This window comes from Nothobranchius furzeri, chromosome 3 (assembly GCF_043380555.1).
Source record: "Nothobranchius furzeri strain GRZ-AD chromosome 3, NfurGRZ-RIMD1, whole genome shotgun sequence".
In the NCBI taxonomy this organism is placed as follows: Eukaryota; Metazoa; Chordata; class Actinopteri; order Cyprinodontiformes; family Nothobranchiidae; genus Nothobranchius; species Nothobranchius furzeri.
In genome coordinates, this window is record NC_091743.1 from 81630271 (window position 1) to 81649118 (window position 18848).

Here is an 18848-nt window from a genome sequence, read left to right on the forward strand (position 1 = left end):
TATATGAGTGCAGCTGGAACTGCAGCAGTGGATGGTGCCTACGCACCTGCATTTATTTATAAAGCGCCATCTAGAGTCCCAGAACCCCCAAGGCACTTACAACACACACACTAGTGGTGGTGTAGCCGCAGCTGCCCAGGGGCACACATTCAGCTCCATCAGACCCTTCAACCATCACCAGCAGGTGAGGAGAGTGGAGTTTCTTTCCAACAGACCAGGGGTCTCATTTATCAAACATTGCGTAGAATCCTTACTAAAACCCTACTTAAGCTCAGAAACAAAATGTACTTACGCCAAGTAGGTTTGTGATCCAGTGGAGTACGCACAGCTGCACGCAATCTCCGCTTCATAAATCGGAGACTAACGAGAATGTTTCTCAGCTGCTTTTTAGTCACATCCCGCCCTCACCACGCCCACTTACTGCCATAAATAGTCAATGCAAATTGCCTTGTGGATCTCATGCATATACATAAGCCGGCTGTTGCAGCACTCCGCCAATGACATGGCGATCGCAGATCAAGGAAGTGCTGTTTCACAGAAGCAGACATTGAGGTACTTGTGGGTGAGGTGGAGAAATGAAAGGAAGTACTTTTGCAAAACAAATAATGAAAATCCACGGAGTGGCACAGCGTTGCTGAAGTCGTCAATGCTGTGAATTCTTCAGAGAGACCTGTGGCGGATATAAATAAAATAGTCCAATTGGGATTTGGTCCCCAGATTCCCGGGTGAAAGTCACGTGCGCTAACCAGTCAGCCAAACAGACCTCCCTTGTTCAACTAGCCAGGGCGCATGATCAATCAGGTCACAGTGACAGGACACACACTGTCACAGACGCATGACAATCTGTCTTAATCTGTCCCCCTGCTGATATTCTGCATTCCGTATTCTGTGCTTCAGGCTGCGTGTTTGTGTGTGTGTGTGTGGGGGGGGGGGGGGGGGGAGCCAAATTGCAAGTCGTCTCGAGGCACTTTACAGAGCCAACATCATTAAACCTACGCTTCAGTGCAATGAGTTCAGTTCATTATGCCAATTAAGTTTCCTATGTAAGGAACCCAGCAGATTGCATGGAGGTCATTGCACTTTCCATCCGGCCCCCAACCCTTTGGGCCCTAATGTCCATCAATTAGGGGACTTTGAAGTTTAGCAGCGAAGTTTGTGTCCCAAATATCAAAAATTGTTTAATTTCTCCAAAGAATTCAAACTGCAATCAAAACTGTTTAGATGGGAAAAAAGCCATTTTAAATATTAATAAATTAAGATACAACAATACTATAACTTTATTTTAGAAAAACATCTGGCCCTCATGGTGTCTGCTGGAAAAAAAAACTCAACAAATTTGGTTGAAGACCCTTGCTTTAAGCAACCCCCACACTAAGCAAGCATGTAGTGACGGTGGAGAGGAAAACTCGCCTTCAACAGGAAGGGACCTCCAACAGAACCTGGCCATTTGCCACTGACAAACACAGTCAGAATAGACGAGCAAGTAGTAGCACATTGTATGTTAAAGAGTAGAGCAGGCAGAACTAATTATTAAACCCGAGTCCTGTTACCCGAGAGGTCCCGCTAACTCAGTGCTTTAGGTTGGTCAACACTGCATTTCCTCATAGGATTCCAGCAGAGACATTAACAGTGCAACAGTGTAAAGCAGGGCTAGCAAACAATTTAAAACATACATTTGTTTCAAAGAAGCTAGAAAATGACCCATTACTCACTTTATTTGCACATGTGTAATAGAAACAAAAACAATAAGCAGAATAATATCAAACGTATTGTGGAAAGAGAAAATTTTCTAAACGATTGATCCATCCTCCATTCTTTCCTCGATGCTTGAGCCATCTGCTGGTGACTCAAAAATTACAATCTAGCTCAATGAAAGGTTGTAGGTCAAAGAAACCCTGTCAAAGGAAGGAAATGCGGAGAATGCAGCTTATTCACTCATTCAACGTCCTGAGTTGGTTTTATACATTTTAGATTATGTAAAGTGTTCATTAGGACTCCACTAGATGGCAGCATTACATTACAGTGAAAACAACCGATCTAGGAGTAGATCCATCCATCTTTGACGCCCATGTGATTGTGCTAGCATCTAGTTTGTCTATATCTAGAGGTCAGCAGGAGGGTGGCGAGGGTCATCAGCGACACAGGTTGGGGTTGAGGTAGAACTTCCAGCCCTAACATCTGAGGAACGGGCTGTCAGGTGCATCGTTTTGGACAGTGGGAGGAAACTAGAGTCCTAAGGCTAAACTTCTGCTTCAGAAGCTTCATCCAGGCACTGTGCCTTCACCTTTAGAGACGTAGTTTGATTCTGGTAACCATTCTAAAAAAGCTGTCAAATAGACCGTCTTCTTTCAGATTAATCTCAAGGACAAAAGTATAAATGCAAGTATTTTATTTAGAAACTTTAAATGTATCTTATGGTAAATGACCTGTATTCATTTAGTGCCTTCTAGAGTCTTAAGACCCCCCAAGGTGCTCTACAACACATCAGTCATTAACCTATTTACACACACACACACACACACACACACACACACACACACACACACACACACACACACACACACACACCTTATACAATAATTTATTTTACTTTTTAAATAAAACAGCCCCAAATGTCGTATAGGTGATGTTGTTGGTCATTGATGCACATTGCCCTCATGAACTCATCACAACCTCTTTATGAAAATATTGGGGTGAAATAATAGACCATATACAAAGCAACCTTGTTATTTTATTGTGGGTCTGGGAACAAAAAGTGATGTTCAGCTCTGATCATGGTCCGTATAAGTAGAAAAGGTTTGCGGTCCGACCGATGAGGTAAACATCACTCATCAACTCTGAGGGAGCTGACCTCGTTTGATAGGTTGCAGAGCCGCTGTTTGAGTTTACGCTGAGAGGATTCGTACTGGTTTGCTAGCTTTTTAAATTTGGTGGACATCACCTCCACACTGTGTTCAATCTGAGAGACTTTGTTCTCCAGATCTTTAGCATCAACAGCAGCAACCAGTGACTCGTCTATCAGGTTGTCTTTCATCAGAATGGCTCTCCCCTTATCCTCCAGGGCAGTTTTGGCCTCAGGATACTCGACGAGTACCTCCATTAGGTCATCTTTGGATAGGGCGAACAAATCAGAGTAGCCGACACTTCGGATGTTGGCTGTCCTTCTGTTTCCTGCTTTACTACCCTTGATTCCGAGGATGCTGATTTCTCCAAAGTATGCACCATCACTGAGGACAACAAACTGGGTAATCCCATCATCTGCTACAACAGCCAGCTTTCCTTCTTTGATTATATACATCTCTCTTCCAATGTCCCCCTTCTTACAGATGTAGTCACCAGGGCTGAAGACCTGAGGCTGAAGCTTCAAGACTAACTCAACAAGTAAACCGGCTTCACAGTCCTGAAAGATGCGAACTTTTTGGAGGGTCTCCAGATGAACGTTAATGGCTATCTCAGCTTTCAGTTTGTCTGGAAGATTCTTCAACACCTGCTTCTCATCACAGTTTTTCCCTTCTGTCCACAAATAGTCGAACCACTTCACCACTCTCGCCTCCAGGTCTTTGGTAACCTTGCGAAACTGCATGTACTGCTTGATTGAGTCAATCTTTGCCTGAAATTCCACACGTTCAGCATTCATATTGGAAATCATGGCTCCAACATTGCCCACAATCGTAGCAAAGATCAGAACTCCAGTGAGAAAGTCGGCCACCACAAAAAAGTATTCTATGTCTCTGACTGGAGGGGGCGTCTCACCGATAGTGGTCAAGGTCAGAGTAGACCAGTAGAAACTGTAGATGTACTGTCTGGTGAGCTGAGCATTCACAGGATTCTTCATACCTGGGTACACCCATGTGTCTGAGCCAAAGCCAAGCACCTTGGAGATGGCAAAGTAAAGGCAGGCGTTCCAGTGTATGATGATGATGATGTAGAGTACGAGATTAGCAATACGGAAGATGTTTGGGAAGTTAGTTCGAGTTTCCGTCCGATCAAAGAACTCAAAGAGTCGGCCTAGCCTAAAGAGCCGGTTGAATCTCCACTCCGGGTTGTTGATTCCAATCTGAAGGAACACGATGTCTGTAGGAATGATGGATAAGATGTCTAGTTTGAACTGACGCGTCTTCGTGTACTTTTCTTTCAGGACCTTTGCATCCTTCACAAGTAGTCCTTGCTCCAGAAAACCTGTTGGCACATTACATCATTATTCTACATGAATTTCCTTTTAAACACTAAGTAATGAATGCTCAGTGTCTCTTACCCGTCCTGGCTCTTACAAAGATGTCAATGTAGTAGATGACGTCTGAAGTGTGGTCTAAGACCATCCATAATGTTGAATATGTAGACTGCAGTTCATTGAAACACGCTCTAAACAGAGGCAACACCACTAGGATTAGATTAGAACAAGACTAATGACTCATACTGAGTTTTTGGCCATGAATCCAGACCTGGCCACCAGTAACATCAGGTTGTAAAACACTGGGATAGCCATGGTGAATAGCCAGTAGTAGTACAGATCTGTGGCTGGGTCCATGATCCATACCTCCTTCCTAAAGGAGCGCAAAGAAAATATGAACTTAATACAAAATAGTTTATTATCTTGGCATCAAAAATGATTTACTGAAAATAATTTACTGGTCAGGATCATCAGAGTCCTTCATTTCATGCCCATATTATTATTACTACTTACGGTTCTTCCTTTTTATCATCCTTTTTCTTGTCATCTTTCTTCTCATCTTTCTTTTCGTCTTTCTTCTCATCTTTTTTCTCATCTTTCTTGCTGAAAATGTATAGAAAATGGAAGTAGGTGAATTCAATAAGCTTCATTAGGTTGTTATTTAGATTAGCATTGTTCTCTATTATTGCATTCCTTTTAAACTCAACATTGATGACCGCTGTCCCCTGGGGACTGATGCATCATCAGGCCATAATGATATGACTGATTATCAGTGTCTGTTAAAACACACATTTGGTTTTTGGTAAATGGTGTCTCAGGTAGGACAAAAAGCGTCGGAGTAGAATTCTCTTGAAACTCTTTCAAACATGCTCAAGTCTTTTTCTAATAATAATGTCATGAAGTGAGAATCTGAGATGGAGCTCTTGGGGTTTTGTTTCTCTTTGGGGTGACCTCTGACCTCACTCTCAACAGAACAGAAAATACTTTATTGATCCTACAGCGGGAACGGAACATCTTCCCGCTGGAAAGTCTACAGCTGCCATCGGGTGCAGGATCACACACACACACCGGAGCAGAACCTCCACGGGAGAGAGGAAAGGTGAGAGCCAATCATGCTCCTCACACAGGAATACACTGCAGGTTTTTCCAAACTGTGAATCATGCTAAATTTCTCTGGGATAAAAGCACTAAACCTAAAGGAATTGTTGGCAGACATTTAAACATTAGGAGCATTGTACCAAGGATGGATCAGATTCAACAATTGCTAATTAACTCTAATTAACTCTTAGACTTCCTGGCTCTGTGTGGATCTTGGTTGAATAACAATGTGCCGACTCACATAATTAGTGTCCCTGGATACGCTTGCCACAGACACGACAATCAGGAAAAGGTGGGGGAGTCCTCGTTTACATCAGAGATACCATCAGTTGCTCTAAAATCAATTTACATACCTATGGACTGGAATGTGTGGCTGTGAATGTTACTTTGTCACCTAAGATGAACTTTCCTATTGTTGTTCTGTATAACCCTCCATCCTGTAATGTGTCATTTTATCAAGACTTAGATGAAATTCTTAAACAGTTAAACTGGAAATGTGAAATAATAATCCTGGGTGATTTTAACAAAAACTGGCTGGATAGAGCCGGTAAACCGAAACAAAAACAACTACATCCAAATATTCTTTACAACAAGTGATAAAACTCCTACAAGAGTAACACAGAATAGCAGCACACTTATTGATCTGATCTTCACAAACAAACCTGGACGTCTGACAAAAACCTACAACCTTGTGACTGGACTATCTGACCATAATCTGACATTAATCACCAGAAAACTGACCAAAAAACGACAACAGAAAATCTTTTACAGATCAGACACTGGCTCTCAGCACACTGGAATCAGAAAGAGTGAGATGAAACAATTTGACAATGAAATACAGGACATAGACTGGAACTCAACTCTGCAAGAACATGACCCCCACACCTGGTCTAATGAGCTTTGAAAGAAAAGCGTCTGGACTTCTTTGAGTTGCTTGAAGACGTTTCACCTCTCATCCAAGAGGCTTCTTCAGTTCTAAGGTCAAATGGTGGAGAGTCCCAGATTTAAACCCAGTGGGATGTCTGTGAAGGTTCTAACCCAGTGGGAGTTTCCCCCCGAAGAGGGAACAAAAGACCCCCTGATGATCTTCTACATAAACACATGAGCCAAGGTGTGAGGGTGGGTGGGCGTCTGGACTCAAAGAAGTCCAGACGCTTTTCTTTCAAAGCTCATTAGACTACAATCACCTGGATGACTGAGAACTGAGAACCTTCACAGACAGACCCCAACACCTGTTGTAACAGCCTCACAGATTCCCTTAGAAACATTACTGAAAAATTTACTAAACCAATTAAAAATAACCACAAAAAGTCCTCACTGCCATGGATCAGCAGTGAAATACACCAGCTGATGAAAAAGAGATTTGGCATTAAAAAAAAGACAATTTAATTTTTAAAAGTCTCAGAAACAAAGTGGTCAGCTCTTTAAGAAAAGCAAAGGCAGCCTACTTCACTGAACTGATCGCCCAATCAGGAGGTAGCACCTCAGCTCTCTGGTCTCACATCAATAAACTCATGAAAAAAGACTCAAATCAGAAGAAAGGACTGACTCAGCTGAACATTAACGGACAAATAACAACTGACTCAGCTGCAATGGCAAATGCTCTAAACTCAAGAGTTAGCGTCTAATTTCAAACCGACAAACCTCATGGAGATCCCAGCCACTGAGTCAGCAGACCCTTTTAAGCTTGGTTTATGCTTGACGCATTCACTTTCCGCGCGGTGATGCGGCTCGCGGATGGAACGCGCTTCACAACTCGCAGCGTTTATGGTTTGTGCGGCTCGTCTCTGCGGTGAGTCAATATTCTCCCAAACTGAACGGGGCAGCATGGAGCTCTACGGCATGCATCCAACACTACATCATAGTAGAAGTAGAAATTACTGTTTACAACATGGCATTTCAGCATTTTTAACAGCGTCCTCATCTTTTCCGACAGTGCGAGCTTTCTCTCCAAGAATTATTAACAACATGTTGATCACGGTGATCTCTGAGAGCTGAAGCATACAAATGTTTGTATTTACGAACCTCTGCCATACTAGTTGTTGCCGGTCTGCCATGTTTTTCCGCGTCCGACCGTCCGCGTGGTTAGAAATTTTCTGAGGTGCGCGTTGCGGAGATCTTGGGCCGTGCGGAGACGCGGTGGAGGGGCGTGGTTGTTAAAATGACGCAAAATGACGCAACTTTTCCGCGCGGAGCCATGCGGACCTCGCGGACGCATGAAGCATAAACAAACCTTTACTCTCAACAGGATTGATGCGAGTGAAACCCAGGACATCATCAACCGATTAAAAAATTCTAAAGCAAAAGACATATTTGGTATGGATACAGAACTCATAAAAAAACACAATACTCTAGTAAACCCTATAACCCACATGATAAACATATCATTTAGAAAAGGGGAATTTCCAGACAACTTCAAAAAAGGACTCATAACTCTAATTCTGAAATCTGGTGACTCAGACCAAGTTAGTAACTACAGACCAATCACTATCCTACCGGCCATATCCAAAGTTATTGAAAAATCAGCAGTCAGCTAACCAGTTTCCTGGACAAAAATCAGCTACTGCATCCAGAACAGTTTGGGTTTCGCTCAGGTTACTCAACTGAACTGGCTACCACCTATCTCACTGAAAATACTGAAAGATCCTTAGACAACGGTAATGTAGTTGGAGCAGTTTTCTTAGATCTGAAAAAGGCCTTTGACACAGTGAATCATGTGATGCTCCTACATAAACTCAGCAAATTGAAATTTTCACAGACAGCTATTAACTGGTTTAGATCATATCTAAAACACAGGGAGCAGTGTTGTAAAGTTAATGGAACTAAAGGTTGGTTTATGCTTGACGCGTCCGCGAGGTCCGCATGGCTCCGCGCGGAAAAGTTGCGTCATTTTGCGTCATTTTAACAACCACGCCCCTCCACCGCGTCTCCGCACGGCCCAAGATCTCCGCAACGCGCACCTCAGAAAATTTCTAACCACGCGGACGGTCGGACACGGAAAAACATGGCGGACCGGCAACAACTAGTATGGCAGAGGTTCGTAAATACAAACATTTGTATGCTTCAGCTCTCAGAGATCACCGTGATCAACATGTTGTTAATAATTCTTGGAGAGAAATAGCTCGCACTGTCGGAAAAGATGAGGACGCTGTTAAAAATGCTGAAATGCCATGTTGTAAACAGTAATTTCTACTTCTACTATGGTGTAGTGTTGGATGCATGCCGTAGAGCTCCATGCTGCCCCGTTCAGTTTGGGAGAATATTGATTCACCGCAGAGACGAGCCGCACAAACCATAAACGCTGCGAGTTGTGAAGCGCGTTCCATCCGCGAGCCACATCACCGCGCGGAAAGTGAATGCGTCAAGCATAAACCAAGCTTAAGTCAAACATTAAAAACTGTACAATAGGAGTTCCACAAGGTTCAATCCTGGGTCCATTGCTGTTTTGTCTGTACATCAGTGACTTACCCAACAGTTGTAAAGGTGTCCAGTGCCAAATGTATGCTGATGATGCTGTCATCTATGTAAAAGCAAAGACCCCCCAACAGGCTGCAGAGTTACTGAATGAACAGATGGTGGGGGTGTCTCGCTGGTTCAAGAATAACCTGTTGACCCTGAACTACAGTAAAACCGTCTCCATTTGTTTTACGATCAAACGTAAGATTTCGGACAGCTTCACCGTTTTCATTGACCAGAAAGAAATCCAACAAGTGGATGAGTTTAAATATCTGGGTGTTGTTTTGGAGTCCCACATCAGAAAAGTGTCCAGAACCATTAAGATCAACCTCAACTGCTTCCGCCTGATAAGACCATGTTTACCTGTAAAAGCTGCCCAGCTGTACCTGCATGCCATGATTCTGTCTCACCTTTCTTACTGTGTAACTGTTTGCAGTCAAGCCACCCAGACTCTTTTAAAACCTGTCATGTGTCTGTACAATCAAGCCCTAAAAGCTCTGGACCAAAAACCAATGAAATGGCACCACTGTAAAATACAGGAGAAGTACAATCTGCTAAGTTTTGAAAACTTTATAAACCTAGCTTTCTGTCATAAAACTGACATTCAATTGTATAAATGGCCTTGTCCCAGAGCTGATGAGCAGACTGATTATAAAAGTCAGCAGCACAGGAGCTACAACCAGAGGAGTAGCCAACAGAGGCTGTAAACCACCAAAATACAAAACATCATTTGGTCAATCCTCGTTCTCATTTAAAGGACCTCAGATCTGGAACAATCTACCATCAACAATAAAACTGTTAACACACTTTACAACTTTTAACTCCCAGGTGAAAAAATGGCTGAAACAAAAACAAACTTGTGAACACTGATGCTTCTTAGTCAAACTAGTTTATCTACATTGATTTTGTGTGTGTGTGTGTGTGTGTGTGTGTGTGTGTGTGTGTGTGATGACAAATGTTATAAATGCTGTTATTTGATTAAATCTAAAAGTCCAACCAAGGACTAGGTTTGCAAATTAGCCTCTGGCTATAAAACCTCTGTACAAAACAATGGTTGCATTGCCCTTACATGTAACATTGTCTTTTGTGCTGTCCTTGTTCAATAAATAAAAAAATAAATAAAAATAAAATAAAATCACTTGTTAAAAGTTGACTATGGAACACGGACACTCTGGCGAACTCTGTTGTTCAGAGGTGGTATTGCAACAACAGGACTAATTTTCCAGCCGCTGAAATGTTTCATTGCTGACACGTTCCAGCACAATGTTCAGAGACCATGTTCAGAGACAAGTTGTACAGGATAAGGACTAATTTCTACTAATACATTTAATTTTACAACAGTATTTATTGCTAGAACATCTCCTGGGCTCAGAATCAGCAACTTGACTTGTCAAGTCCGCCATTTTCCACAGTCCCTCGCTTTGCTGAGTGGACTTTTTAGCGCAACGGTGCCCCCTAGTGGCTGGTAGATGTCATCAGAAACACAGTGTCATGCCCTATTATTTATCTTTTTAAATATACTGTAGCTTTTAAAGGAGAAACTACATTTATTCTGCACACATCCAAATGCCCCGTGGAGCTATTCTGTTTTTTAAAGTATAGCTTTTTATTTAAACGTTCCATATTCTATCTTTAAGGCAACACATACACGTAGAGAAATAGGAAAAAAAATTAGACAGGTAAACACCCAGGGAATTATGCTATTACCATAACCTACAGAACTAACAAAATGAATGAAAATAGCAATTTGAGTTTCCACAAGGAAACAGCATAGAGACACGGGCATGCATCCACGTATTGTGCAGGTATTAAATATAGCACTGATGTTAGCACGTGACAAGATAATGCCAGTACCAGCTAAACAGAGGTATGCTACAGTGGGAATTAATGACCTATGGTTGCGTTCTGTTTTACATCTTGGATATCTCAGTCTACCACTAAAGGAGCTGTCTATGGCCTCCACAGCGGAATACAGTGTGTGAGAGTGGTTTTCCAAGATGGTAGTCAGCTTCAGATCTGCTGAGACATCCACTCTACTCCAGAGAAGACCATCAGCTACCATAAATATCCTAATTTTCTCTCTGTAGAATTATGGACTCTATAATGTATGGAAATATGGGAATTGCCTTTCCTAGATTGATAATAAAAGTAATTTCTCTGAAGTCATCATTGATGTCTTTTGTTAACACACGTCTGTATGCTCCAGACCAGCAAACTTCTGAACACGAAACTCCTGCTTCTCTGGAAGAGTCTACCCTGATAATCAAACCATCTGATGCCCCTAGATCAGATGAACTCCTGGGTGATACTTCACATTTAAAATCTTGTGAAAGAAGTAATGTGGACTTTTGTGCAGGAGTTACTGAAAGAGGTTCTTCATCATTATTTGTGGCATAACTTACCCATCGTTGTTGTTGGAGTTGTTCATGTTCCGTTGACCCAAGAGACATTGACTCTCACTGCCAGAGGAACAAATAAACAAGCATAAGAATAGCTTTCCATCATTTATTGGTTTGCACCGTAATAATACAGAGAACTCTGTGTGTAACATCTGTATTTTTAGGTTTTACTGATCTAAGGATTTAACGTCAAACGTAAGTGAAACATCAGTAAAACAACTCACAACAGAACCACTGACTTGGGGCGGAACATGTCCCCCACTTTTTCCAAAATAAATTCTTGACCCCTGCACTTTTTACCTTCCAAAAACAATATTACGCTATATTAAATAGACACTGGCTGAGCACTAGGACCAAGTGGAAAACAACCGCTTGTGTTGAAGCCTGTTTCCCATCAGAACCGTCCGTAAGCTCATCTGTTGGCTCTGCTGATACTTGCTAATATGTGACTGGCTGTTTCTGCCACCTGTGTACTTGAAAACTCTGCATTCCTGACATTGTATAAAAGAGCCTCTAGGCTGTAGTGTTACACATCTTTTTTGCATACTTACTGTAAAGACCTGGGTTTGCTGGGTTTAATTGTATTGGTAATGATGGGAATATCAACTCACCGTGTATTATTGACATTAATTTTACAGGTATATATTTTTATAAACAGATTTAGTCAAATTTCTTATTATGTGATGCTCTTGTGGGAGCAGATATCCAGACGCGGTTAACTGTCTGTAAACCACAGCGCCTCTGTAGTGTTTTGTGTGAAACAGGCCCGGAGTTCTCTCAGACACCTCTAATGTCTCATGGACTTTCAGTGTAAACACCCAAAATGTGATGTGTGTGAAAACCCAAATGTTCTGATGGTTATGACTTTTGCCAAAACAACTTGTAGTTTTTTGTAGGTTTGTTTGATTGAGGAAAACGTTCAACTCTGCCAGTCTAAATGATGGTGGTTTCCCTAGCGACCTTGATGAGTAACAAGGCACTACCATTTTCACCTTAATAACCCACTGGTGGTTTTCATGGTGACATTATTGTGCCAACGAAGGTGACCATGGTGACCATGATGAGCCACCAGGGGTTAGCTTGGTGGCTGTGATGCACCATGATCACCCATTATTTCAGCATCGCATCAGTAAACAGACTTTTAGCAGTGCTGAAGCTGTTTAGTGCACCGCAGATCTCTGGAGACATTTACCGTCTGAATTCCTGTTTACTGAACTGGGATGTTCTGTATGTGTAGTGACCAAAAGAACAAGATCGAAGACACAAGCTGCTGAAATTAGTTTTCTCTGCAGGGTGGCTGGGTTCTCCCTTAGAGATGGGGTGAGAAACTCGGTCATTCGGGAGGGGCTCGGAGTAGATCCGCTGCTACTTCACATCAAGAGGAGCCAGCTGAGGTGGCTCGGGCATCTGGTTGCCTCCTTGACGCTGCCTTGGTGAGGTTTTTCAGACACGTGACACTGGGAGACTAGGAGGATGGATGGGTTGTTCTTCATGCTCAGCTTACCTGCATCTGACTTGTGACTCTGACTGGCCAACTCTGCGTCTCCCAGAGGGCATCATGTGGGACAACCTTTAATAAGAGGTCAAAATGACCTTCTGGTCAGGAGATGTGATAACATTTCAAATCACGACATCATGCATTTGTAAGTTTGTATTCGTTTCCTGAAGTCTTACCTGGACAGGAGTCCGGTTCTTACAGACACCTGATCCTGGGTGTCCATTCCTGTCAGACATGATGAGACCCATTTTTACAGACCAACTCATAATAATTTGTAATTATTTTCTCACAGTTAAAAGAAGATCCAAATAGATAAAAAGGACAAATACAATGCAAGGAGAGGCAAAAACATTATGAAAACAATGGCATTATTCATATTCCTGAGCAGAGAGCGGTAAGCATCAATACTACAGAGTAGAAACAAAAAGCAAACAAAGTAACTATACAGGCGCATACATATAACCATAAATTACAAGGAGTTTGTCAAACTTATTTAGTCTTTTGAGTATTAATAAATCTTTTAACTGAAGGACTTTTTTCTAACATGTGAAAAGTTACTCCATAACGTAACACCCTATATCTTATAGAAACGTGTCCTCTACCAGTTACACAGTTTAAGGGATGGAGATTTGTGGACTGCTCAGAAGAACGGGAATGAAACTGTGAATTTACCATAAAATCAACTTTCACATTTGAAATGGCATCTAATAAATAAAAAGCAGATTGGAAAAACATTAACATTGTTTACAACAAACATCTTCAGCTTTATAAATAAAGGAATGGATGGCCTGGCTACGACCCTGGCAACACGTCTCTGGAGATTCAGGGTTTTATAAAGAGTAGCAGCATCAGGACCAAGTTACAATGAGACAGATGAGGATGAATTAAAGCGTAATAAGGAATAAGATCAGAGTTTAGGGAGACTCGACAAATCTTCCTTATTATCCCAGTGGATTTATTTACTTTCTACTAACCCAAACTACATGTTTGCTCCAGTTTCATACGACTCCTGGGTGAAATTTGGGGCATGTCCGTGACTCAGTCATAATTGTAAGGGATTCCTACCCCCCCCCCCCCCTATAATCATAATGTTTGACTTTTTCCACATTCAAATGTAGTTCATTTAAACCACCTAGCATAGGCAGCTAGGCCAGTGTTCGTTTCTTTTATGGCACGTCTCTGATTATTGGATATTCTGGAAATAAACACAGTGTTTATACATCTGGAGACATCTGAGTTCACACAGTTTCATCAGGGGCCCTTTCAAGACGAGGGACAAAACTTCACAATAAGGGTCCCTTTATTAACATTACTTAGTGCATTATTAAGCATTAATAAACTATTAAATAAAGTATTAACAACTGCTTGATATTAATGTCAATATTAAGTAATGCATTACTAAGCAGAACCTCCCCCTAGCCCGTTGTCCTAACCTTTAGTTAACAACATTGCAACGTTAATAAAAGGATCCTTTTTTATTAATGCTTAATAACACACTAAGTAAAGTTAAGTGTTACCCTTAATTGTAATGAAAATGTTTGTGAGGAAGTTAAAGGGGTCACTCTCATTTTGCTTGTCTTCTAAAATCGCAGTTGTTTTTACATCCAATCAAAATTCATCTGCTTCTGTTGCTAGGGACATAATGAGCTGTTATCTGCTCTGAAGAGGAAGAAGAAGAAAAGATCTTTTCTAAAGCGCCTCTCAAGATAAAAATCACGAGGTGCTTCACAAAAACAAACATTTTAAATATAAAAAGAATTTCGAAAATGATTAAATATATTTTTAAAATGAGCAAAAAAAAAGACAACTGTGATTAAAATGTAAAGAAAGATAGAGAGAGTGAACAGGAAAGAGGGAAATCAGTGGATTCTGAGGAAGGTGGAATAGGTGGGGAGAGCAGAATAAGGAGAGGGTGGTGAAGAAGGTCATACAAAAGCCATCTTGAACAAGTGAGCCTTCAGCTGCTTTTTAAAGGAGACCACTGAGTCCACTGATCTCAGGCTCAGGGGGAGAGGTCCAGAGTCTGGGGGCCACAGCAGCAAATGATCTGAAACCTTTGGTCTTTAGCCTGGTGCTGCACAACCTGTAGGATTTGATCACTGGACCTCAGGGACCTGCTGGGGGTGTAGGGACTAAGAAGATCACCGATGTAAGATGGTGCTTGTCCATGTAAGGCCCTATAGACCAGAACCAGGATCTTGAAATTAACCCTGAAGTTGACTGGCAGCCAGTGAAGCTGGAAGAGAAGCGGGGTGATGTGGGTGTGTTTGGAGGACTTGGTCAGAAGCCGAGCACAGGCATTCTGGACCACCTGTAGACGGTTCAGGGAGGTTCTGCTCAGACACGTGAAAAGAGAGTTACAGTAGTCTAAGCGTGAGGAGATGAAGGAGTGGATAACTGTCTCAAGTTCAGAGCGGGACAGAATGGGACTCAGCTTAGCAATGTTCCTGAGATGGAAGAAGGAAGAGCGAACAAGAGAACTGACATGAGAATCCAGGGTGAGAGCTGGGTCAAAGGTCACACCAAGATTCCTGACAGAAGGTTTGGTGTGAGAAGCAAGCTGACCAAGAGAGTCTCTGACTTTGGGAACCAGCTTGTCTGGGGCACAGATGAGGATCTCAGTCTTATCTTCATTCAGCTGAAGAAAGCTCCCAGCATCCAGGTTTTGATAGAGTCTAAGCAGGTGTGTAACAGCTGCTGTCACGGTCTGAGGTATTTCCCTGCTGTCACTCCCTGTCTTTTGAGTTTCCCTCTGCAGGTGGATGTGTCTGGAGGTGACCAAGCTGCAGCAGATCTGCTCATCAGCTGGCCAGGGGTATTTAAGCAGCTGGGAGACTCCTACACTTCGCTGGATGATTACTCTACCTGGGTACCTTCTAACAGCCACTCGTGTGACTTATTCGAGCTCTTAACTTTTTGAGAACTAGATGTGTTTTTAGATATTGGATTTTTACCTTTTGACCTCCTGCTTTGTCTCCAGACAAAACCTCCACACTCATCTTCGACTGGCAGAACTCTGGAGCCCGCATCATCTGAAGCTCCAACCCCGCTCGTCTCTCAGCCTCTCCCCTGGCCAGAACCACCTCCAGCTGCCCACCTAACCCTCCTGGACCTCCCCAAGCTCAGCTCCCTCCACGTCTCACTCCTGGATCTCAGTCCCTGCTACCCAGACCGGACCACTCCTCCCTCAAACCAGTTCCCACCTCTCCAGACCTTTTCCCGCACCAGCCTCCCTGCGCAAGAACTCAGCTTCGTTACGCTGCTCCCTTGGTTTCCCTTCAATAAATCCTTATTTAAACCTTTTAAAACCGTCTCCGATCTGATTCTGTATGTCGTGGGTTAGATCACTTCACCACCTCATGACAGAATCATCCAGCCATTCCTCTAACCTCAATACAGAATCAGTTCCCTCCGTTTCCGCCACCCTGGCTCAGCACAGTAATTCGCTCCATTCTTTGTCCGATCAACTCTCCCACACTAACCAGACTTTGTTTGAATTAGGAACTATGATAAAGGAGTTAAGCCACCCACTCATCTCTCCGGAGCAAGCCTCATTCCCCGCTCCAAGTCAGCCCGGACCCGTTCTCCCTGCACCATCCGATCTACCCTGTTTCCGGGTCGCCACCTCTCCTCCACCGGAGATTTTCGATGGCAATCGGGAGGTTTGTCGAGGTTTTCTCCTCCAGTGCCAGCTGGCTTTCCAAAGATCACCGGAGTCCTTTTACACCGATGAAATTAAAATCTCCTACATCATCGGTCTTCTACGCGGCAAGGCACTCCGGTGGGCAGAGGCAAAGAGCCGAAACCCGAGCTTCCTCAAGAACTCGTTAGACGAGTTTCTGGCAGATTTTAAAATGACTTTTGACAAGCCTGAGTCAGCGGCCGATGTGGCCAGACAGATTTGGAGTTTACGTCAGGGGAGGCTCTCAATCGCTGAATTTTCCATAGAGTTTCGAACCCTGGCCGCCACCTCCACCCTCGATGAAGCCTCGCTTAAAGGGGCGTTCACCCAGGCTCTTAACGAGCAGCTTCAGGATCAACTCGCGTTCTGCCAAGAACCACCTGATCTCGAGAGTCTCATCGCACTGTGCAGTCGGATGGAAAAAAGACATAAGGCACGCCAAAGAGGTAACAACTTCCCATTACCATCTCGTCTTAACTGCCCGCAAAATGTGAATCCAGCAGCTCCAGCTCCGCCCCCCAGTGAGCCCATGCAGATTGGCCGAGCTAGATTAACCCAAGAGGAGAGAAACAAGCGCATGAGTTCAGGGGCGTGTTTGTATTGCGGCATGCCTGGGCATTTTGTGGCCAACTGCCCCAAGCAGTTAAAACTACAGGACCCATCAGTAGCCCCGAGAGTACTGGTGGGTGGTTCTCGGTCAGACTTAAACTCTTGGTGTGTATTGGACTGTTCTTTGTCACATAATCAAATAACTCTTCCCTCTCTGGCATTAATTGACTCAGGTTGCGAACTAAATCTCCTTGACCAACAGCTAGTGGAGCAACTCCGGGTCACCACCCTTCCTCTACAAACACCCTGCCGGGTGTCCTCCTTGGATGGGGGCTCCCTCACTTCGATCACCCACAAGACGACACCCATTCGCCTTATGACATCAGGTAACCACAGCGAGGAACTCACCTTTTTTGTGTTTCCATCCCCCCAGTCTCCTGTGGTTCTGGGTCATCCCTGGCTAAGGAACCATAACCCCCGCATTAACTGGGTCACAAACCAGGTGGAGATGTGGAGCAACAAGTGTCATTCAACCTGTCTGGGACCTGCCCGACCTAGTTCCGAGCCTCGAGCCCTGAAAATCACACCCCCCGACCTCACCGGGGTTCCTCCTGAATATCATGACCTCCAGCAGGTATTTTCTAAACACAAAGCATCCTCCCTACCGCCGCACCGCCCTTATGATTGTGCCATAGATCTTCTCCCCGCAGCACCTCTTCCCTCTAGCCGTCTCTACAGCATCTCCAAACCTGAACGGGAAAGTGTGGAACAGTACATCTCCGAGTCCCTGGCATCCGGCATAATTCGGCCTTCCACCTCTCCTCTGGGTGCCGGCTTCTTCTTCGTCTCCAAGAAGGACGGCACCCTGAGACCTTGCATAGACTACCGTGGCTTAAACCAAATCACCATAAGAAACAAGTATCCACTACCCTTACTGTCATCCACATTTGAACCCATACAAGACGCTACCATATTCACCAAGTTAGATCTCAGAAATGCTTACCATCTGGTTCGCATCAGAGAGGGAGATGAGTGGAAGACGGCTTTCAAAACACCAATAGGACATTTTGAGTATTTAGTCATGCCTTTTGGCCTCACGAACGCACCCGCCGTTTTTCAGAACCTGGTAAACACAGTTTTGAGCGACTACCTGAACAAATTCGTCACGGTATATCTTGACGACATTTTGATTTTTTCGAGGACCCCCGAGGAACACACTGGTCATGTCCGTGCCATTCTCCAACGCCTGCTCGAAAATCGGCTCTACGTTAAGGCGGAGAAATGCGAATTCCATGTCCCATCTGTTAAGTTCCTAGGTTTCGTACTGGAGAGTGGAAGGCTGGGACCCGACCCCGAAAAGGTACAGGCAGTAAAGGACTGGCCCACTCCTTCCACACGCAAACAGCTGCAGAGATTTTTGGGTTTCGCTAATTTTTATCGTCGGTTTATTAAGGGGTACAGCCAGATAGCCCCCCCTTTGACACAACTGACCTCGGTAAAGAGGCCTTTCTTTTGGAACGCTGAAGCCTCCAGAAGTTTTTGTGAGTTAAAGGAGAGATTCATTCAGGCACCTATTCTCACCCGTCCAGACCCTGCAAAGCAATTCACACTCGAGGTTGACGCCTCGGATACGGGAGTCGGGGCTGTTCTATCTCAAACCTCCCCCACAGATCACCGCCTCCATCCCTGCGCCTTCTTCTCGCGGCGCCTCTCACCCGCAGAGAGGAACTACGATGTGGGAGATCGTGAGCTCCTGGCCATAAAACTCGCCTTGGAGGAATGGAGGCACTGGCTGGAGGGAGCTGAGCACCCCATTGTGATATGGACGGATCACAAAAATCTCTCCTACCTCAAGGAAGCTAAGAGACTCAACCCACGTCAGTCCAGGTGGGCCTTGTTCTTCTCTCGTTTTCACTTTATCATTTCTTATAGACCTGGCAACAAGAACGTCAAGCCCGACGCCCTCTCACGACAGTTCTCGGTGAATTCAGATCC

At 43.8% G+C, this 18848-nt stretch overlaps 1 protein-coding gene across 3 annotated transcripts in view; it reads right to left on the reverse strand.

The window, feature by feature from the left end:
• Positions 1-2749: 2749 nt before the first annotated feature.
• The window catches only part of LOC107384546 (cyclic nucleotide-gated channel cone photoreceptor subunit alpha), a 34042-nt gene continuing 17943 nt past the window's right edge, over positions 2750-18848 (reverse strand). For 2 of the 3 annotated variants that reach the window (XM_015957846.3, XM_054735446.2), the window contains exons 2-8: positions 12799-12847; positions 12629-12694; positions 11128-11184; positions 4685-4774; positions 4443-4544; positions 4256-4362; positions 2750-4179 (exon numbers count right to left, since the gene is read on the reverse strand). In XM_015957846.3, coding sequence (XP_015813332.3) covers positions 2825-4179; positions 4256-4362; positions 4443-4544; positions 4685-4774; positions 11128-11184; positions 12629-12694; positions 12799-12845 — 1824 coding nt within the window. In that variant the 5' untranslated portion in view covers positions 12846-12847 and the 3' untranslated portion in view covers positions 2750-2824. Of the gene's footprint in view, positions 4180-4255; positions 4363-4442; positions 4545-4684; positions 4775-11127; positions 11185-12628; positions 12721-12798; positions 12848-18848 lie in introns of all 3 variants that reach the window. The other variant, XM_070549590.1, reaches the window with a different exon arrangement.